Raw genomic sequence first — 21,994 nt, forward strand, 5'->3', positions numbered from 1 at the left:
CTCTCGACCTGCACCAGCCAAAGTTTTAAAGGTGCTTTCTTTTTTAAAACAATGATCCAAATGTAATAACTCTGAGCCAATATATATTACGCCGTTTTATGCGAACAGTGACATATCTGAGTTCATGTGATTGTAAGACACTTTTAAAACTCGAGTGAGTTTATACAGTGTCCTGGCACTGATGCATGTTTGAATCCAACATGTCTCAGGAGACAGTTTGTGTCGTGTTTGCGTGTTGCGTGCTCTGTGCTCTACAGCACGCTGGAGCGGTCCTGTGGTGCTGAGCCTGCAGCTGCTCCAGTGGTTTGTTCCTTTGTAGCTTGGACCACTTTTAGTTGGTATTGATTAAGGCTGGCCGATATGTGAAATTTTTCCAACCCACATTAATGAGTCCAATAAATGACGATAGGCGATATATTCGTGCAGGTGACTTTTTGATGGGCGGAGCAATGTAATCATGCACAGACTGATTTGCGCGTTTAGAACACAGAAGTCCAAACATGGAGCAACTAGTTGCCCAAAAAAATACAAAGTCACCAATTTGGGATTTCTTTGGCTTCAAACCGAAAGATTCAAAGAGGCAAACCTGAGGATGTAACCAAAGGGGTGTGCCGCTTGTGCAGACGCATAGTGCCAGCAAAGGACTCAAACACGACTAACGTGCATGAGCGTTTACGTGTCCACCATCCGGCTGAGTATGCTAGGCTATCACCAGCTTCCTCAGCTCTATCGAAAGTGCTTTTGCTAATATAGCTACTTTTGGATTATTTGTTTATTTTGTTAGATTATAATATTATTTTATGCCATGTTATACCCCTAACTAAAGATTGTGAATTATTATGTAGTTTTAGTTTGCATTATTCTCCTGAATTAGAAGAAGCTGATAACTATTGCATTCGTTAAACTGATTTGCATTACATTAGACTGCTGATTTATTGTGGATGAATGATATTGTTTTATGATGTTATAAGAAATACTGTTTGCAGAAAGTCATCGCCTTATTTGTCTGATTAGAAGAGAACAGAATATGCTGGAGTTTTCTGCCCCAACTCAGCAGGAGCAGATAAACGGGGAGCCAAGGTCGTAGCTTAGGCGCCGTGTGAGAGAAAAGCATGTGAATGTTTAGGCTTTTATGATAAGGTGGGAGAACCAGAGGCTATAAGAGTTTGAGCAATGCTCCACCATTTTGAGATCTGAGGCTGTCTGCATACGGTGTCCATCTCCCACGCGGGTGTTCATTAAAATCATCGTTTGACTTAACCCGGCCGGACCAGTGTTGTTATTGTGGTTTTTCTCTTGTCTCCATCCCCAATATTTTGAACCTTAACAATTTATTTATTTGAAATGCACCAAATCACGCTAAAGCTGCTGGCAGACGGTGCCGTTAAAACGGCCCTATTTCTTTTTTTTGTTGTTTTTCCGTTGACTGCTTCTCTTAGCTTCAACCAACATTATTGGCAAAATTGCTCATGGGCAAATAAATAAATCGCTGTTGTAGAAACAAGGCTCTCTCAGTGATGGAGTAAGAGACAGTAAGAGACTAATGGACGTTCTTCCATCTTATTCATTCACTTCTGTTCTGCCCATTTTTTTCAACCCCCTTTTCTTCCAACCTTTCCTCCTTCGTATATCCCATAATTCCTGCCGTCTGTCCCCCTCCTCTGCCTCTTTCCTTCCTCCAGGAACATGATCAAGTCATTCTACACTTCAAGTCTGCTGCTGGATGTCTTGTCTGTTTTTGGGGAGCTGTCAGAGGAGGTAAGATAAAGACCCTGCTGGGAGTCCCAGGTTTGATCTCTGCAGAGTTATAATGATGACCAACCCCAATAGGAAGCTCATTTATCAGTTAACTGGCTGAAGGATGATGCCGACTTTATTTAATCATTTATAAATGATCCAATAATCCCCAAAGAGACCAAAACCAACAGAACATTCATCCTGCTGCCGAGGCCTGTCTGTTTAGCCAGATCCTGACAGCAGTCATGCATCTGCTTCTTTCGACTCAGACACGAGAAAGTGACACAGTCGTGACATCAATCAGGTCACTGCACTGTGGGAATGTCATTAAAGGAGACTTCAGGTCATTCTCCAATCCCTTCCTTCTGATATTTCATTGTTGTTGTTTTCATAACAGAGCTGCTGTGAGGCCAAGCGTTGACTCAGCTGTTGCGATGTATTCAGGGTGCTGCAGATAAACAGACTTTGTGTAAATTTGTGCTCTTATCCTCCCGCTAATCTGCAGTTATTAGCGAACCTTTACAGACTGGCCGCACAGCCCGACATTGTTAAAACACAGAACTTTATTTTATTTCGCAGCCAAAAATTTTCAAAGATCCCAAATGTGCCATGCTGAATTTTCAGGGAAGAGATGCACAAACACGTTAAATATTTCCATTTGATGAGAAGGTGCAGCCACAACACAACAAACCACAGAGTCTGTGTGAACATCAGAGTCTGAGCAAATTAAAGCTTCATCATTGGAAGCAAAGGTTTAAGTTTAGTGGTTATTAGCAGTGGCTGGGAGTTATTTGTGCCTTAAGGTGTGAAACACAGCGCAGCGTTTCCCACAGATTCAAATTACAGTACGTGTGGTGCAGGAGTCCCACGCTTTCTAAAAAAAGTGATTAAAAATTCTGCTCAAATGTGCCGCTGCTCTGAACATTTTATGTGCAGCGTTTGTGATGAAGACATAACGGAGCTGTAGATGTCTCTGCAGCCATCTGCCCGTTATCTCCACCGTCAGCCTGCAGCTCGTCCCTCTGAGGGGCGCTGAGCTCTGCATAGAGGTGTTATGATCGACTACTGCAGACCATCATGTTGGAGTTCAGCTGTGGGATGAGGTCCTCTTGAGATCAGACACCCAGACAGTGACTGAACTTTCAAAATAAGAGTGGGTAGGCTTATGGCTCAGTGAATTAACAACAGATAATGAGATTCTCCCAGATGGATTGAAAAATGGCCAAAGTATGTCCCCAAATATATTTCACTACCATTAATTATAAAAGTTCACCCTGTCGTTAGGAAACCCTGCAGAGACATTTTCTTTGTATAGCACCAAATCACAACAACAAGGTGCTTAAAGTTGACCGCGTACGAATCTTTACTGTGAAAGTGAGGTATGAACACAGTCCTGCTTAGCTCTGTTCCTGTAAACACCTGGTGTGTATGATTCCCAGATCACCCAGAAACCATTAAAGCATGATGGGGCACTTAGTTCATGTATGGTGAGCTGTCATGTTCCCACACTGAGACCCACTGGTGACTGAGTTTCAGGCAGCAGAAAGAGGTTTTCAGCAGTGTTGCCACCATCTTATGTAACACTGTTACCGTCAGGGACCTTTATACTTCGTGAATGCCTTCAATGTGTTCCCATGTGTGTCAGAATTCATCCCACTGACTTGTTTCTGAGAGAGAAACCGAATCTGTAGCTGCCGTGTAACAGTCTCTGAACCCGACAAGTGAGTCAGTGACTTTGAAAAACACGACTATCCAGTTCAGTATTTTCAGAAGTGCTTTTCAAAAATGACTCTAGCCTTTGTAACTGAGGCTGGCACACATTTAATGTCACACATTTCTTCAAAGCAAGCACTCAGATGTCAGGTGATGTCCTGCCTGTCAGCAGGTACCACCCGTCATTTATTGATGTTTTTGCTTCCAAGGAGCCCGTTTGTCCTGTAAAGTGGTCTTGAGCAGCAGCTCTCCAGGGTTTCTGAACAATAATCAGTTGTTTTATTTATTTATTTATTTTAATTTTATTTTCAAGAATAAAAAGCCAACTCAAGGGATGAACCAGTGCTGTTCACACAAAACAGACAACTCAGGAACCAGTTTGAAATGGAATCTTGTGGCTTTTTGTTATGAGCAGCCTGTGTTTCACAAAAACTCATAATTTGTTCTTATTTTTTTAGGTGAATCTATAAAAATTGCCTAGGATAACAAAGTTAACACCAACAAGGTGATTCCCACAGAGCTATTGACTGAAACCTTGCCATATCTCAGCATGGTGTGTTTTTTAGAACACTAGGTGACTGAAGAAGAAATTAATAACCAAAACAATTGCCTGTAGCAAATAAACAGTATCTGAAAGTTACTGAAAGGACGGCTGTCAGGAAGCAGTTCTTAATGTAGGGAAACGGGGAGAAAAGGCAGAGTTATGAAAACTACATGAACAGGTCTGATGGAGAGATGGATCCACATCATGGTCAGTATGTACGAGGAGGTCAGGAGGAGGTCCAACAGTGAGAGTCTGCAGCCATTTGTGACACAGGGTGGAGATTCTTTCCTGGATATCTGAAATGGAAAAACAGGCAGAAAACCTCTAAACAAGAGCTTCAAATACTCTTCACAAATCCTGGAGATCTTTTCCTGAAGATACTTAAAGAAATGACAGAAAGCTCAGAGAGCTCAGACTGAAGAATTAAGTTTGTCGTACCTAATGCAGATTTTGAAGCTGGTTAGAATTGTATTGTCTATTTGTTAATGTGGCCACAAACTTTAAGTTGAAAAGAGAGATGACACCATTAGAGGAGATCGTTCCCTTTTATCTCTGTTCATTAAGAACACCATTAATCCTCAATCTGGCCCCAGTCCAGCCCTCCAGTACATTTAATTGGATGTGCATCCATATTCAGATGTGAAGACACGGCTGTGTGATTTCATGTTAACTGCATCAAGCTGCCAGATCTTTAACTTTACCATTGTTTTCTCTTTCCTCCTGCAGCTGTTGAGTTTTTATGTTCAGGCCTGATATAACAAATACAATTTTGCTTTTACACGAGGAGTCGCTGTTACGCCTGATCAATTGGAATTATTACCCAGTTGTTTCCTCTTCAGTTAGTTCCTTGTTGCTGTGCCTGGCCGAGAGCGTGCACTGGACATAAAAATCTACACGAGCAGAAAGCTCATATGCGTACTTCTTCTACTCCGGTTGTCACCGCACTACATTGTTACTAACAAAGGCAGCGTGGACCATCTGCCTCTGACTATAATTATGTCTCTCCACCATGAGGCCATGAGCCCACCTGGGGACATTGTCAGCCAATGCATTTTACATTAACAAATTACGGGAATTGAAAGCATTGTGACCCTAATCGTGGTACTTCACAGAAAAGAGTCAGCAGCCGGGGAAACTACATGTTCCTGAGTCACTCTTTGAAAATCGGATCATCACCTAGAATATAAAAGAATCTGGATTTTTTTTTTATACAGTCATGAAAAAGTTTTCACAGTTGTGCACAAAACTTTATCACATGACTGCATGAAGATAATGATGTTTCCAACAAATATGTTGAAAGTAATTCAGAACTGAAGCATTCGTGGTTCATCATATCTTGAAACGTTTAAGGTTTTACCAACCAAATGTCCAAATGAAGATTTAAAGTCCAGTGGTTCCCTCTGTGAATTGCTACCTTATTGTGGTGGAGGAGTTTGTGTGTCCCTGGGATCCCAGGGGGTATGTTATCTGAGGCTTTTGCCCTATGGTAGGGTCATCCATGGCGAATTGTCTGGTCCCTCACCCAGGAACAAACTCTGCCCGGGATGGGGTTAACTGGGCCACGCCCTGGAGCCAGGCCCAGGGAGGATGCCCGAGGTCGAGCGCCTGAGGCCAGGCCCAAGTAGTCTATGGGGCCTGGCCAGGCACAGTCCGAAGAGGGAACATAGTTTTTTGTCTTTATGATATTGTTGAGTCTTTTTGCCTTCTACAAAAGTCCTGTTTAGGTGTTAAATGAATGCAAAGACAACAAATTGCCCCATGAGGGAGCATGTGCTTCCCTCTGCTATGAGTTATTGTTTAACCGAGAGTTTTACAATGTGTGACCTTTCTGTTGAAACTTTTATAGCGGTTACATTCCTGTCTTTCCCTTTGCGTGCTTTAATATCTCAAAAGTGTTTTTCCAGGGATTAAAATAACCGGAGCCTCATCCATCTGCGATGGTAATGCTAAGGCTAAACAAATACGCGTCAGCTCTCCGTGTTGTTTCTGAGCTGCTTCTGTGAATTTGGCACTTAACTGGAATAAGCAGGAAATTCTCACAGGTCTTATCAGCGTCACTCCTATTGTAATATTTCAAAGATCCTTCAGCCTTGATTCACTCTAATGTGCCCCCATTAACACTCTACTGCGTCTCCTCACACCTCCATTGTAGTACATCGTGATCATTCACTGCCTGACACCGAGGACCTGGGACACGCAGTTTATGAATTGTAATGTAAATTCTCTGTGGACGACTCCAAGCAAAGGCAGATGCGCACTGATCATAAATTTTACATCACTCACACCTGAGTGCAAACCAGTGTATAATTGAGGTTTAGTGCCCAACTTAGTACCTGTTAACCCCACTGGTAGAACTTTGTTACTCTGACTCTATAGTCGTATAGGGGACTGAGCCACTGGATAAATACCTCTAACAGCCTTACAGTGTATGTATGTTTTCTTTTCTGGGTTGGATGGATGGAACTTTATTCAGTACCTGAACCTTGAACCTTGGGACTGAAGTATTTTTATTTTCTTTAACTTCAAATTCAAATAGCTTACACCTTTTTATACCCTTCAAAACTACTTACCTGCTTCTTTGTCTTCAGGCCTTCAGCAGTTATACCCTCCCATTTAAAATCCAGGTCCTAAAAGTTGGCTCAAATTAAACCAGTAATGCTTTTTTCGTTTCAGACTCAGTTTTGGTATCTTTTCTCTACTTATCATAGAATAAATTACACCTTCCTTTCTCTGGCCCTGCTTTAAAAGCTAACCTGATTCACATTAGGTCCATGTTCTAGAGTACTGATGGAAATCGGATAGCCAACAGAATGAGACCTGAATGTAACAAACCCACAGCAGACCCCAGTGCATGTTCATGCTTCCTGCCGGCGCCGCAACACTGCCGCCTGCTCCTGCTGTGTAGCCACCATCTCAGCCACCATTTGGGTCAGCTCCTTCCACATTTGGCCTAGTTGCAGGTCTGCTGTGTCCTCATCCTAGGTTTCGACACCACTGTAACAAACCCACAGCAGACCCGGTGCATTTTCATGCTCTGCAGCATCTCTTTATTAATGGTTGCTTGTTCACACACATTGTTGGCTGCAGCTTTCTCTATCTCACTGCCAACCACACACACACTGACAACAACCACCATCCTGCAGGACCCAGTACCGTATTTAAGTCGGCGGGGCATGATTGCGGATGCCGTGCAGGTGCGTCCGCCTTCCCTGCATGGCACCGCAAGCCACTCCCTGCTACACTGAATAAATATTCCAGCACTTGGTGAGAGGAAGGATCTGTCAGTCTTTTCAGCTCCATTCACCTCACTCATGGACAAGACCTACAGACACTCATCCCTGACCCGGAGTTGGTACTCCATCTTTTCTAGCTGAGGAATCGTGGCTTTGACTGTGTTAATCCCACCTTTAAACCACCCCAGTGCAAGGTAGAGGTCAGCACCCGACAAAAAGAACCATGTCATCAGCAAAAGCAAAGATAAAATCCTGACTCTAACACCCTCCACTCCTCAACTGTGCCTGTCCACGTGTCCAAGTCTGTCCAAGAGTTAGGAACAGAATATTTGATAAAGCAGAGCCCTCACAAGAATGAGTCTTACTTTTTGTTGGCGGTGTAAACCCAGTCCTGTACAGCTGTACTGGGACCAGAAACTAATAAAGCTAAGCAAAGCTCACACTTCATGCAGTTATACAGTTTGCCTCACTCTCAGAGCACGCTGGCATGTGACAGGTGCAGCAAACAATTTCTGCCTTCTTCTCTTTGTTTGGGGACCGAACATAACACGTTTGTCAAGTGCCACTTGGATTAGGACTTCCAATATAGCAGTACTAGCTCTGCTTTTTATATGTCGAGTGCCCAGGTCACAGTCTGGCTGTCTCAGGTAGATCCGGTGACGTCCACAGTGTTCCAGTGACTTCCAGTCTGGAAAGTTCCTCATCCAGATCATGACTGCAGCTGCAAAACGTCTTTAACAAAGAGAGCCCCTATCCTGCATTGCTGGTGTATGACAATGAATTTAGGACCCATGGTAAACATGAGCAGAATAAATGGTTCCACTTGTTAAAATTAGATTGGTGAAACTGGGTGCTTTTGAACGGAGCACCCTGGGACCCACAAACATTTTTATTTTTCAGAAGACCTCATTAAAGGAGAATTGGAAACTAATGATTATGACATCATTAGGAACTAATGATTGACAACCTCAATCAATGAGAGTTCAGTTTGAACTTCCAAGTCCTTTACAGTGACTAAATTCATACCTTTCAGCAGCCTCGACCTTTGACCATATCGCATGTGTTACACTAACCGGCAGTTAGTTTTTGGGGTAAAAGCTGTGGAAAAATATATCTCCCTGTGTCAGTTACAACTTCCTTGATGTGTGTTTATTCTCGCCTTCACCAGAACATCCAGCACAGGAAGTATGCCCGCTGGAAGGCCACCTACATCCACAACTGTCTAAAGAATGGGGAGACGCCTCAGCCCGGGCCCATCGGCATGGGTGAGGACGAGGAAGCAGGTGGGACACACTGATATGGAACACACACACACCCCTCTTTCCCCGTTACCAAACAGTCCTCTCTTGTGTGAGTTCTCTTTAATGAATGCTGAGGCCAAATTCCTTTTGTGTGTGTGCGTGCGTGTGTGTGTGTGTGTGTGTGTGTGTGTGTGTATAAACCTTGGCTCTGCATTGTTTGCCTTATCAGGTCTGGGGCTGTAGCAGGAAAGTCATGCGGTGAAACTGGAGACGTGAGATTAAAGGAGTGAGGAGAGTAGATTAGTCATGTGGTCTGTTCTTACATCCACAGTAAGTTTGTGCTTATGTGTGATGATGATTCAAATTAGCACAGTCTGGCTAAGAAAACTAAGAAAATGTGTGTGAAAATGCACCTGAGTGCGCGTGTGCCGCTAGGCTGTGCCGGATCTTTGTGTTCGTGTATACATGAGAATGAGCTGATATTTATTTTATTACTCTCGGTTTCCTCATATTGAACACAGATCCCTGACCTTTGTCACATTGTAACGTTCTGGCTGCTGATGCCAGGCTTGCACCATAAAACGTAACCTTTTAATAGAAAGAAAGCATGGGGGAAAACGCCATGAGATCCTGGGGAGATTGACCGAATTAGTCCACCAACAAAATGACCACAGCAGCCTTTAAAGTTCACCCTGTTCTTAAAAGCAGAAATGTAGGGAAGGAAACAAACCCTTTTTCTAATGTTCGCCACTTTAGCTGCTGACATGGGATTTGCAATAGATTACGACCTCCGAATAATAGTTTTTGCTCAAGTGGCTTTTTAAGTGGTCCAATTTGCAGACCATCCTGCAACTTACAGCATTTGTCTTTTGGCAAGTGGTAATTCTCTGCCTCTCTGGGTTAAATCTAAACATCAGAATAGAAATGGTTTGAGCTGTTCCTTTTTTTCTTTCCCCTACTCATGTGAACGGACTTCCTCCATGTTTCAGGCAACATGCGCGCATTCGCTGGTACAAAAGTTCGTTTTTCCTTGTATTCCTGTACGTCGTACGTTAAATTAGACATGCTACGGCAGCATTGGTCACTCACAGATCCAGGATACATTTTATGGTAACAGTTTTTGGTGTTCTTGCCTCATGGTTTCTCTCACCTTCAGAAACTTGCTTGATTGTTGCAGACTTGCTCAGTTCTCTGTGAAAGACATTCTTAATTGTAATTAATTAATTAATTTTTATGTGATGTGAGGGGTATACTTTCTCTTTGAAAATGTGCTTGTGATCGATGAGTTCAGGTCCTTCAGAAGGAATCGGACAAGCGAAGTGCGATTGTGTGGCTCGGCGTCTTAACATCTCTTGGGAGCATTATGTGATTATGCTAATAATTCCTAAACTCTGGTGACTTTATCTACAAGTCGATTTTATACCACGCCATCTGGACTCATTTTCAGATTGCACTCAGACTGCGAGAAATTGCATCAAAAGGCCCAGGAGAAAACACGAGTGTGTTTTGACATGAGCACCTCCGGGCCTGCACACGTCTCCCGTCCCTGCAGGGGAAACTCGAAGCGTAGTTTTCATGTCAGTGGAGTGATGTTGACGAATTCCTCGCTACAAAAACGACCATCTGCTCGGCCACGCCTGCTCAGTCCACATACACGCGGGCGTGCTCGACCGTGACATCACCTCAAAGAGCACTTATCTGCACTCGCATGTAACACACACACAGCACATTTACTTTTTCTTGTATTTCCGACCATGTCTGCCACAGATTTTCACGCTTTCCTCCTCTCCCTGCGGCGTTGGGGTCTCTGTGTCAGTGATGACATCATGATAGCGATATCATCCACCCTGCACGTATGGATGGTGTATGTGTGTGTGTTCCAGTGTTACTGTATTTTTTTGTTTTGTTTTGGGGTTTTTTGTTCCATTAGGATTTTATCAAGATTCCAACACCATTACGGTGTGTGTGTGTGTGTGTGTGTGTGTGTGTGTGTGTGTGTGTGTGTGTGTGTGTGTGTGTGTGTGTGTGTGTGTGTGTGTGTGTCTGTTTTCTTTCTGTCCTTTCTCACAGACTCACAGACAGCCCAGATGTTTAGTTTAGCTCTGTGTGTGTGTGTGTGTGTGTGTGTTGGAAAGTGAGCACATCTGTCTCTCCATCAGAAAGCATTCCTTTCTGATAGGATCACTTTTGATTTATTACTATTGTTGATACTCCTGCAAATACAACATGATTTGTGGAGTTTGTTTCTCTGTTTCTCCTGCTGTGACGAACATGTCAGCCATTGCTGGCTCCAAAGAGTGAACTTCAGGGTGCTCGCTCTCTTCACCGTAATGGTTAAAACCTTTGTGACTGTCTGCAGCTTAAAGAATCTATTTTTTTTTCTGTGATTTGTTGGCAGTTGAATTAATCTTTGATGAGAGGTGGGCGGGGTCAGTGGCAGCTTTTGTGCACAAATAAAAAATACTTATGCACACGGTTAATAAAAAACTGATTTAGCTGCTACCTGTTTCTGTTGCTGTGGGGGATTCCCCCAAGAATAAACTATGTCTGTATCGCCACATGTTTCCTTTGCCTTCAGATCACACAGGGTGGTAAACTAAAACAAATGAAGTAGAAATCAAACGTTTGACTTTTAGGAACACTCGGACGTGGATTCTTTGGGTTCGGTGTGCCGAACCGAGTGAATGCCCGCTGTTAATGTCAGCTGTAGTGATTAACAAAGGCCCCATATATTGTCCAGGCGTCGTTTATTTACTGCACTGTTGTCGTGGTAACTTTGTGAGATATTATTTCCACATCTCAATAGTTCAGAAATTTTTCACCCAGGGCAAGGAACAGAGGGGAAACTTCCCATGTGATAAGGTTGTTAGAACAAAGGAACGTGTTTACATTTTTTTTTTTTTATTACGGACTTGACCTTTAAAGATCAGAGCCTTCAATTACAAGCCTCGTCTGGAACAGCTGGTTAAATTTCATGCGATGTTTTTCACAAATCCCTCCATATATTGTGTCATTTCCCAGGATTTCTCAAAAGGTTATGATATCACAGCTGTTATTTACCTTAAAAGAATCACTTCTTGGAGCGAACCTACAAAATAAACCGATAAATGCTCCTCTGTTTTACTCACTGAACAAAAGAATCCATACGATCGTCAAACTCATTTATTAAAGCAGACTCGCCCGCCAGCACAGTCATGGTCTGTTTCACAGCAGTGTTACACAAATCCTGATCACATCGTGCTTCTTAGCCCTTTACCGCTGTCTCTGAGGCGCTAGCAGGAGATGATCCTGGACCTTATTTTATCATTACATGGAGACTCCACCTGTGAGTCTGTGATGTTAGAATTGTGTGTCCCCGTGCTGCTGGACATGCATGACAGCAGGCACCGGACTCTCCACTGATCCACTGTAAGTAGCTTAATTGATCTCTAGAGAGTAGTTGGACACACACACAGCAGAACACCAGTATACAAGCGGTCATTACAGGCAGATCATTGTCTCCCAGCAGCCCTGCGCCGACTTTCTGCTGGCTGGAGGAGGATGTATTTAGCAAGAGGAAAGGAAGGGATGGAGGGAATGAAAGGGTGGAGGTTTTGGGGGGTGGGTGTGGGGCACAGGGAGAAAATGTCCCGTGCCGAGTTGTTAAAAATATAAAGCATGTTTTCTGTGACCTGAAAATATGCTTTATATGGTGAAAGTTATTGAAACATGACTTTCATAAACATTAAAGTCAAATCGAGCAACACAGAAGGTCGGTGTGTGTAAGGGGGGTCCTTAGTGACAGTTGGATAAACAGATTTAAAATTAAGGCCCTGTGAAGCCCACAAATCCATTCTGACAGACCGGCTGGTGTATAATACTAAGGCTACGTTCACACTGCAGGTCTTAATGCTCAATTCCGATTTTTTGATCAAATCCGATTTTTTTTGTCTGCTCGTTCACACTACAGATAAAATGCGACAGCAAACGCGCTCTAGTGTGAACCCACAAAGCGGCCCGCATGCGCAAAAGAAGACGTCACACACAACGCGCTCTGTTTAGACCCAGAGCAAACAGTATTGTTTGACTGATGGCCCTTAATATAGAGACTTCGGACTTTATGTTTCCTAATTTTTGCTTTAAGTTATTTTGTTATTTACATAATAATGTAAATAACCTCATAATTATCCTTATTGCTGTTTTAGAGAGGAGCGGTGCTTCAAAGGATAGTTGCAGATTTCTGTCAGAATCTGCAGATTATACAGTACAAATAAAATGTTCACGTTTCTCCAACGTTGTCTTCCCAACAGTTTCACTGACATCTACACTGGATGGCCAGGAAGCGTTCGCGATGTCTTATCGGGCGCTTCTCCAGAGCTGATAATTGGCGTCTGTCTTGTGTCAGTGACGTAAAAGACGGATTTAATGCGACATGACCATTCAAACAGCAGTCGCTTTCTAAAACATCGGATATGTATCGGATTCAGTACCACATACGAAAGTGACCCAGATCGGATTTGAAAATATCGGATTTGCGCCGTTCACACTGTCATACCATGATCGGATATGGGTCGCATAGGGTCAAAAAAATCGGATTTGATGCGCTTTCGCCTGCAGTGTGAACGTAGCCTTAGTGACACAGTTATTAAAGAGCTTTATAGGTTAGAGGCCATTATCCCTCCTATGAAGGATTCAAGTCAACAGTGGTTCTTTGATGCGTTGCGAGGGTTGGTGAAGTAAATTTAGAGACGGTTAAATCAAAGTGGAGCTGTTGTGCTTTCCCTAAGTTTCCATCTCCAAACACTGTTTCAGGCTCTCAGACCCTAATATGGTCTTCTCAGACAACGTCAGCTACAACCTCCTGCTGTGATCAACAGGCAGCAAATCAGAAGAACCTTGGATGAAAGGGGGAGGGGCCAAAACAGCTTCTGGGTTAACTAATGCTCATCAGAAAATAAATGAGGATTATTTCAATCTGTGAATCGTGTCTAAATAATGTGATCCTCACCTCTTTAACCTTCACAGAAAAGACATTGTCTGTTCTTTGGATCTTTTCTGGAAGTCTAATGCTTGAGAACTTCTTGTGTGTTATTTTTATGTATGTATTATATGGCAAAAGTGAGAGAATGAATAAAACAAGGGAACAACAGGCAAACCCGGGACCTTGGTCCATGCTCCAATCAGCTAAAAGCAAACAACAGTCAGAATAAATGAGAACTGATATCCCACTGATAAAGTCACAAAAGCCATGAAAGGAGCTGGGATGGATGTGGGTTGCTAAGCAGCTTGCAGATGAACAACAGCTGTGGGCAGGCAGAAGCAGCTGAATGGCTCACTGTCGATAAGATTTTCATAGAAAGCGGGTGATAATGAAACTGGTGCTGTTTTGATGATTTTTAAAGGCATGAAAACTATGAAGTGTAATTTCTCTCAACAACTGGTCAGGAGTTTTAAGCAGGACTACAGCAGCTCGTGGCTTTGGCTGGTGTCCACGGTGGAAATGAGTTTGGGGATGTACAGGTCCTTAGAAAGGGGAAAACATATTTCATCCAGTGCAACAGAAAAAGGCAATAAATAAATAAAATGAATGAAAAGAATATCATAAGGGACAAAAGCAGAGAAGGGCTCAAAGTAGTGCCTAAGAGCAGCGACCGGCCTCCCGACGCCAGCTGGAGGGCTGAGGGTCTGTCTGAAGCTATGCCGAGCTCAGAAACTGCTTTTTAACAAGTGCCCTTTGGCAAGACACTGAGCCAATCTTTATACCACAGAGCTGCACAGCGTCCGGCAGCAGGACAGCCGCTGTGGCATTCACTCACCCACTGCTGTAAACAAGGAAGCAGAGCAGGAAGAACACTGGCCACAATCTCCATTTACTCCCACAGCTCACTCACCAGTTTTGTACCAGCCTGATTAGATCGATAAAAGGGGATGGTGATAATATTGATGATGATGATGATGTGACTTGGTTCAGAGTGTGATTTGGGCAGCAGTAAGAGTTAATAGCGCTCATAGTTTGGCTGCTGTGAGCTCCCTGTCTGCTCTTCGGTTTCAGTTACAGAACACTTTGAATGAGCTACAGGTGTCATGGCTGCCAGGTGTTTATCATTCAGTGGTTTAGGGAGAGCAGAGAAAGGAAGACGGGAGTAAACAGGGGAACTTTGAGTGAAACTTCTGTTGATATAGACAAAAACTCATAACCACATAATGAGCTGCTGCCCAGTGTTAACACGCCTGATACTGTGTTTGTAAATGGAGTCGATACTTTCTCTATGATTGCACATAAATCTGTAATGTCTCCATTCTGACCTTCAGAAAATCTCCTGCTGGCAAAAAAGCTGATGCTGTACTTCACACTATGTTTCATTCATGGCACACAGCTCCACTAAAACCTTACAGTAGTGTGGGGAAAAGTGCCTTTCAGGATCCACTGCCATTCACAGCGAGATGATTATCACTAATTAAGCAGTTATAAAAAGGAGAAAAAGCAGTTCCACCTTAATTAATATGATCTGATGTGACTTTGCAAACTGACACTCTGAGAGCACAGAAAACTTTGAGTCTCGGATTTCATGTTTGACCTTTTCATTGATGTCCAGGGTGAAAATAATAATGTGTACTTTTCAGTTGACCCACAAAATCATATTCTTTGAAACTCACAAAGTGACATGAAAGAATATCAAACATGAATATTACTTAACTGATGCAATGTAAAATCTATTTGAAGAAAGAGTTATTTGTTATCCCAGTACTGCAGCGAGGGGTGAACAGTAATTAATCTGATAGATGCTATTAGTGCTGTTTAAGCAGTTTTACAAACATCAAACGGCAAAATAAACAAATAACAAACTAAAAAAAGAACTAAGAGTCAGTCTGACAGACTTTTCGAGCTGAAACCCAAAATCATTCCCTGAATAATCATAGCGTGTGTGTGTGTTCTTTAGGTGAGGTGTGGGGCAAACTGTGGTCGAGTTGATGCAGCTGTGGATTCAATTTAATGATTTCCTTAAGGAGGCTCCTGCTTTTGTGTATTCGTGCATGATTTTAAAGGCGTACCAAAACTGCTGCATTTACAGACTCATCAGTCTATAAGAAAATAAAGGACGGGGGGAAGTGCTGTAATTGCCTTGAAAGGAAACTTTCCTCCAGAGGTCACACTCCCGCTGTCTATGCTGTTGCATAAGGCTCCTATAGATTTCAGTCCTATAATGTCTCCTCTGTAAGTCCAGCATAGCCCTGGTAGCATGCTATTGCTGCTTGAGCGCTGACTGGACCTTTAATGCTGGGGAAATAAAATTTAAAGTACATGAACATTAACAGAGTGTTGAGCTGTTTGGAGCACAGGCATAGGTGCACACACAGTTGTACACGTACAGGTGTACCAACAAAAAACAAATAAGAGATAAAAAACTTACAGACTGTAATATAGTTTATTCATATAGTTTTCAGTCTGATGCACAGATCGTAACAAATATTTGAGCATTGAGAAAGTGTGTGTGTGCGTGCATGCCACAATGAAGGGGTGTGGACGTTCACGGTTTAACAACTTAATGAAAGATGGAGCGGTCCAGCTAAAGTGTCAGATCTCTGCTTCATGCCCGTCTGCCTTTTTGTCTCTGATGCAGTAATGACACAGGCTGGGCTCTAACGTGGTGTCGAATCCAGCCTGTGTCTGCACATCCAGCCCAGTAGCTTAATCTCTGCAAACATCTCTGGCTGTCAAGAAGTGTTTTCTTTGTGTTAGGTGTGGTTGCTGAGTCTGCGGGCTTGCAGTCAGGACGTGAAATCACTGCAGTCTCATGTGTTTCACAAGGCTCTGTCCTTGTTTCAGGATTATTATTACTCTCTGTCGCTGCATGTTCAACTCTGACACCTTTGTTCATGACGTTACCTCCCAGAGTTCCACTCTGAACGTGAGTGTACAGGTGTGACAAACCTCAGTGTACCTGTTGCCACTGAGTGAGGGCTCGAAGGTCGAAGGCCACAATGAAAACAGCATTTACCGAAAAAAAAATAAATGGTGAAGTCACTTAAACTGTCAGTAACTCAATAAAGGAAATGTTCTGCTAACACAGAAACCATCAGCAGATGATCGGGTACAAATGTAACCTCTTCTTCACTAAGCACGCGTCACAGGTCAGGGGCCGGGCGCAGACATCAGAGTCTGTTTTACAAAAGTTACCAAACATGGTAAAAAAAAAAAAAGCTCAACTCGCTGTTTTTGTGTGACTGATAAGCATTAAGAGGGTTATCATCATTCATAAAAGCCAAGCCTGTTGTTTTGGTGAAGAGGATCTCGGTCCCAGCTATGTCAGTCTTACTAAATTTTAGGATGTTTTTGTAGTAATAAATATTCCATGTTCATGTAGAGCTTCAGTGTATGAAGAAGCAGTAATGTTGTTAACAGTCTGCTGTGTGAGAACAGTGTGTTTAAATATAAATGTGGGTGCTGGGACATTCAGACACATAGTGCCTTGTGTTTGTATCATTTTCCATTTTCTGCAGAACTTCCATTATTGTACTTCTGCTCTTTCATCATCAGATTTGATGGTGTATGATGGTGTATGATGATGTATGTGTTACCTTCAGTTTTCACATATATCTGTTGTGTTAACTCCTTCAGTGCTATGTTACTTAGATCCAGTGATGTGTAATAATTTGTGTCTGTTGTTGTTGTTGTTTTTAACTCTCTTGAAAAATGAAGGGGATTTTTACTTTTGAGCTTTAGGGTGATGCGTAAACACTGTAAACCAGTGGTTCCCAAACTTTTTTTGCTGGGCCCCCCTTTGTTTTACATGATGGCGTGTGCCTTTTTTCACGTCAGGCTGTGCGCCACGTTATTGTTTACATGAGATGAATTGCAGAATAGCAGATAGAGACGAAATACTGTTACTGTTAATCTGACTGTCTTCAGGTTTTACACGCAGTTACTGTCCCTCCATTTACAAAGGCAGAGGCCTCACGGTGTGATTATTTTACGTGTAGTTTTCCCCCTGTATAATAATATTCAACATTGCTATCAACAAATTTTTTTTTTTAAAAATGCCTTTCTGTGCAAAATGGGTTTAAAAACATAAACAGCTGTGGGATACTGTTTGTCCGTGATTTGAACCGAGGGAACAAATCGTGGCAGGATCAGCCTGATATTATTTGTATCCCACTGTAACTTTACTGTATAAAGAGCTAACATCTCCAAAATGTCAGGAGTAGTTAGTCATTACAACAAGTGTTTGTGAACTAAAAATCAAGAATGTGGGATACTGTTTGTCCGTGATTTGAAGAGCCCAGCGCTGCTCCTGACGTAGGGAAGACCAATTCTACAGCGGAGACCTACCTTGGCACTTGTGTAGGTGAAACCAAAGGAAAGATATGCTTCACCATATTTTCTAGTCTTTGGCTTAGAATGAAGTTGGTTTGGAAACATATTCAGCCATGCTTCATCTCCTGCTTTGTGTTTCTGTGGGCGCCCCGTGCTAGCAGTGTCCAAGCATTTTGGGTTTTTTTTCTTTTCATACCGCGCCCCCCTGCCATGGCCCTGCGCCCCCCCTAGGGGGTGGGCCCCACACTTTGGGAAGGTCTGCTGTAAACTGTGTTTCCATATTGAATAAATGATGCTTAACGGGTCGATAACAGAAAATAAACTGGTGTAATGTAATCAGAGGAGTCAGTGGCTGGTGTAACGTCCCCAGTCCTGTGATGTGTTTAAAAGTGCAACAGAATACCAACAAACAAGGGCGATCAGTCACCTGCAGTCCTGCAGTCGCTCCATCAAATGCTCACACATGCCCCGCTGCACACTCCATCTGAAACCAATTTCTGATGTAATATCTGTGGGATTTACACACCTCCTTTCTGTTCACTTTAATGAGATTCTCATGAATTCTAATCATTTTCCCCAAACTCATTTTTGGATTCCACCTGATGTGCTTTTGATGAAGAACCCTTTTTCACTGTGTGATTGAAACCAAGTGAGGCCAAAAGCTTTAAGCTTCTCTGTTCACCTCCTGCATCCTGATGTGTGGTAAAAAAATGTCCTTTTTCACTTTTAGACACAGAAACTTGAACCGAGTCTGAGGGTAAGCAGCATGATGAGCACCAAAGGCACTGGTTGTAAATGATCCAGGCTGATGTGAGCTACAAAGACTTTTCTTATTTCACGATCCGTCACTTACACTTCTATCCCTGTGTTTCCATTTTACCCTGTGTGGACAGATATGTAGTTATTAGAGATTAGGGCGCAGTGACGGGATGGAAAGTGGTGAAATCAGGTGGGTGGATCTGATCCCGGCCACACTGCTCTCACGTTTCTTCGGCTGAGAAACCGCGTGCCAGTGAAAACAGAAATTCCTTCATGATCCACTGAAACTCTGAGATATGGAAGTGATACACAAGTGTGAAAGCAAAATGAGTTTCCATAAACAATGTTCCAGTAGTTTTTATTGGAGCTGCTGTCCATTGAAGAAATCTTCCTGTTTCACAGTTAATGACCCCCCCCCCCCCCTCTCTCTCTCTCCCTCTGGTAGACGAGTTTGGTGCTGAAGGCTTCTCCGGCCTGGGCCTCTCCCACGGGGGTTCTTTTAGAGGCGGTCCTCCTTCACAGGCCTCCGAAGACCAGGACCACAGTTCGGTTCCAGGCCCCGCCCCTGGCATAGGTTTTGCTTCCGGTCCAGGATCAGCCCCATCGGGTCCTCCGACCACAAACTACAACAACATCCACATCCCACCAGGAGCCCACGCTCCGGCCAACACGCCGGCCGAGCTGCCGCCGCCTACAGGTACGACAGAGGTTGGCTGTGTGTACAAACAGCGTGGCCACATGTCAACACGCTGGTCACTCGGTTTAGTCTATAGCAAGCTGAGTGTACGTGCTGAGCTCTCCATGTTTGACACATGTGTCCTTGTCGAGCAAAACATTTCACTTCCCATTGTCCATCAGCCTCAGCTCCACGCAGACAGTTCTGCTGTCTTTCGAAAATCTCACAGTGGTTTTATGTCATTGTCACACGGCAGCATTTAGCTCAGAGGACCAATCAGATCTGTCCGTGTTTGGAAATCTGTGTGCAAACACATGAAAACAGCTTTCAGCTCTGTTTCGAGACTAGGTCACCACCGTAGTGAGCCAAACTCCGAGCGTCGATCGCACCTCGTATCAGCCTGCCGCCGTGACTGCCACACCTCTCTGAGGTCACTACGTTACGATGCAAACAGTTTAAAACGCCAGTATTAAATCCTGCTTCCTCTGAGCACACTGGGCCCGCCGTGCCTCTGAACATCGAGGTTTAACATGAAATAATAGCAGCAATTTAAAATTCTGTAGCTTTAAAACAGAGTAAATAATATTGTGCTGTACAATATTTCTAAGAAAGAGTCATTTACAGCAGCTGACTTTCAGAGTCTGAGAGACTGTAATTTGTCGAATATGGGACTTGTGTTGTGCAGCACATGGAGCACTTTATTTAAAGAGACTGTCGCTGCAGCAGACACACACACACACACACACACACACACACACACACACACACACAGTGCTGTTTAGATGTTAGTGGTCTAGCTTCATCACATGCTCAGTGAGGGTCCAGGTCTGTCCAATCACTGAAACGTGGATGATTAATTATAGACAAAAAACGTTGTGTTATATAAATGAATTACGATAATGATGCCATGATCACCTGACTGCTGTTTCCAGCGTGCTGTTGTTCTGCCATCATTAAAGGTCTAAACTAGAAGAGCTGCCTCTCTTGTCACCCGCCCTGTAATCCTGCTAATTTCCCCTGATAACACCGAGTATGTGACGGCCTCGCAATTTACCGGCGACGCTTTCAGTGACACTCCTCCCCGAGAGACGCATGTACACATGTTTGCTGGCGCAGATGTTTGCAGATGTTCTCTGGAGGATATAAAGAAGATAAAACTTCTCCAAAGTGAGATGTAATTGTTCCCTTATGGAAACAGCGTAAAGGCAAAATGTTGTATAAGAGCACTTGTCTAGGCACTGTTGCCACCTCATAGATCTGCGTGGAGGATTGGGTGTTTAGTTTTTTGCTTCCTGCGCAGAGTGATGGGGCACAATAGAAAAATAAACATTCACGCAGAAACCTCGAGTAATTCAAGGTGATTATAGATTACACAAGCTTCTGCAGAAAGAGCTGCACACACCGTCCAAACACACTTTCCCCAAAAACAAACACACACACACAATCGGTCCACCGTCACCGCTGCACAAAGAGGAGCGGCAGAGGTGGACCTGCTCCTGCTGACAGACAAGGAGAGACTGAACCCTGCTGATAACAAAGCTTTTGCTCAGACCCATGTGATAGGCTGTAGCCCGGGTGTGTGGGAAAGAGTTTGGGGCTCTCCTCACATGCTTGGCTGAGTGGAAAGTTTAGTTCTGTCTCACTGATGATGAACGCTCAGGGGGACTTTTCAGAGGACAGCTCTGAAATCTGACAGGTTTACAGAGCAGCTTCGTTCCAAGGTAACCACCTGATCGCAGTGACGCAGCGTGTTGTTGGTGACGTTTCGTTCATTTCCACTAGGAGAGCATCCAAAGTGAAGCATCTGTTGGCAGCTTGGTCATTTTCAGACGCTTGATTGTGTTGTTTCTTGTCTGGATTTCTGCTAGCTGTCACTAAATATTCATATCTGTGCAGTCAGAGCTGAGATTGAGGCTTCAGAGATGTACAGACTGAAAAATAGGACGGCATCCAATAATCTAATGGGGGTATGTTGGGGCTGAAATACTGTGGCCTGCTGGGTAAAGGTCAGGAAGATGATGGATGTTGACCTGTCCATCTCTGGCACTCTAACGCAGGTGTTAGATATATCCATCCATTCGCTTCCGCTTATCCTTTTCAGGGTCGCGGGGGGCGCTGGAGCCTATCCCAGCTGTCATAGGGCGAAAGGCGGGGTACACCCTGGACAGGTCGCCAGTCTGTCGCAGGGCTAACACATAGGGACAGACAACCATTCACACTCACATTCACTCGCACATTCACACCTAGTGGCAATTTGGATTATCCAATTAACCTATCCCCCCACCGTGCTGCTGATTATTGATAACTGGCATAGTTATTAGAAATATAGTTTTGGCCATTCGTTACTGAGTATTTCCTTGAATATTTACCACAATCATAATTTGAAGTGTTTTTGTTGACCAGCAGAAGCTGTTAAACCTGTGCCTATGCCCCGATCAGTGCCCACTGTTGACCCCACACTGCTCAGCGCCCAGCAGCAGGGTAAGAAAACACACACTTACAGATGACTGCAGACACGATACACAACTGCTTTTCCTTCCAACTCCCTATAAACACAAAGCTCAGACTGCAGGCGGTTCACCTGAGTCAGAGGCTCTCTGGTGTCTGCAGGTAATCCTGCTTTCACATTGAACTGGTTTAAAAACTGCTTCGTAAAAGACGTCTCACTGGTTTAAGGCCAACAACCATTCCTGCTGCTCTCTACGCTCACCTGGATACCGAATGTTCCTATAGTGAAAATGCAAAAATGTGAAGTTGGAATAAATTCCTGAGACTGTTTCCAAACTTTGACTGCCT

The 21,994-nt window shown here is 43.6% G+C and overlaps 1 protein-coding gene across 3 annotated transcripts in view; it reads left to right on the forward strand.

The window, feature by feature from the left end:
• vta1 (vesicle (multivesicular body) trafficking 1) overlaps positions 1 to 21,994 on the forward strand; it is a 58,414-nt gene that overhangs the window by 26,158 nt on the left and 10,262 nt on the right. The window contains exons 4-7 of one of the 3 annotated variants that reach the window (XM_085432693.1): positions 1,683 to 1,758; positions 8,396 to 8,510; positions 18,968 to 19,219; positions 21,602 to 21,679. In XM_085432693.1, the coding sequence (XP_085288819.1) occupies positions 1,683 to 1,758; positions 8,396 to 8,510; positions 18,968 to 19,219; positions 21,602 to 21,679 (521 nt within the window). The remainder of the gene's footprint in view (positions 1 to 1,682; positions 1,759 to 8,395; positions 8,511 to 18,967; positions 19,220 to 21,601; positions 21,680 to 21,994) is intronic. The other 2 variants (XM_085432694.1, XM_085432695.1) reach the window with 2 other exon arrangements.

Source organism: Copadichromis virginalis, linkage group LG15 (genome assembly GCF_057382275.1).
Source record: "Copadichromis virginalis isolate Kocher_CV1m ecotype Utaka linkage group LG15, C_Virginalis_male_GT1.1, whole genome shotgun sequence".
Lineage (NCBI taxonomy): Eukaryota > Metazoa > Chordata > Actinopteri > Cichliformes > Cichlidae > Copadichromis > Copadichromis virginalis.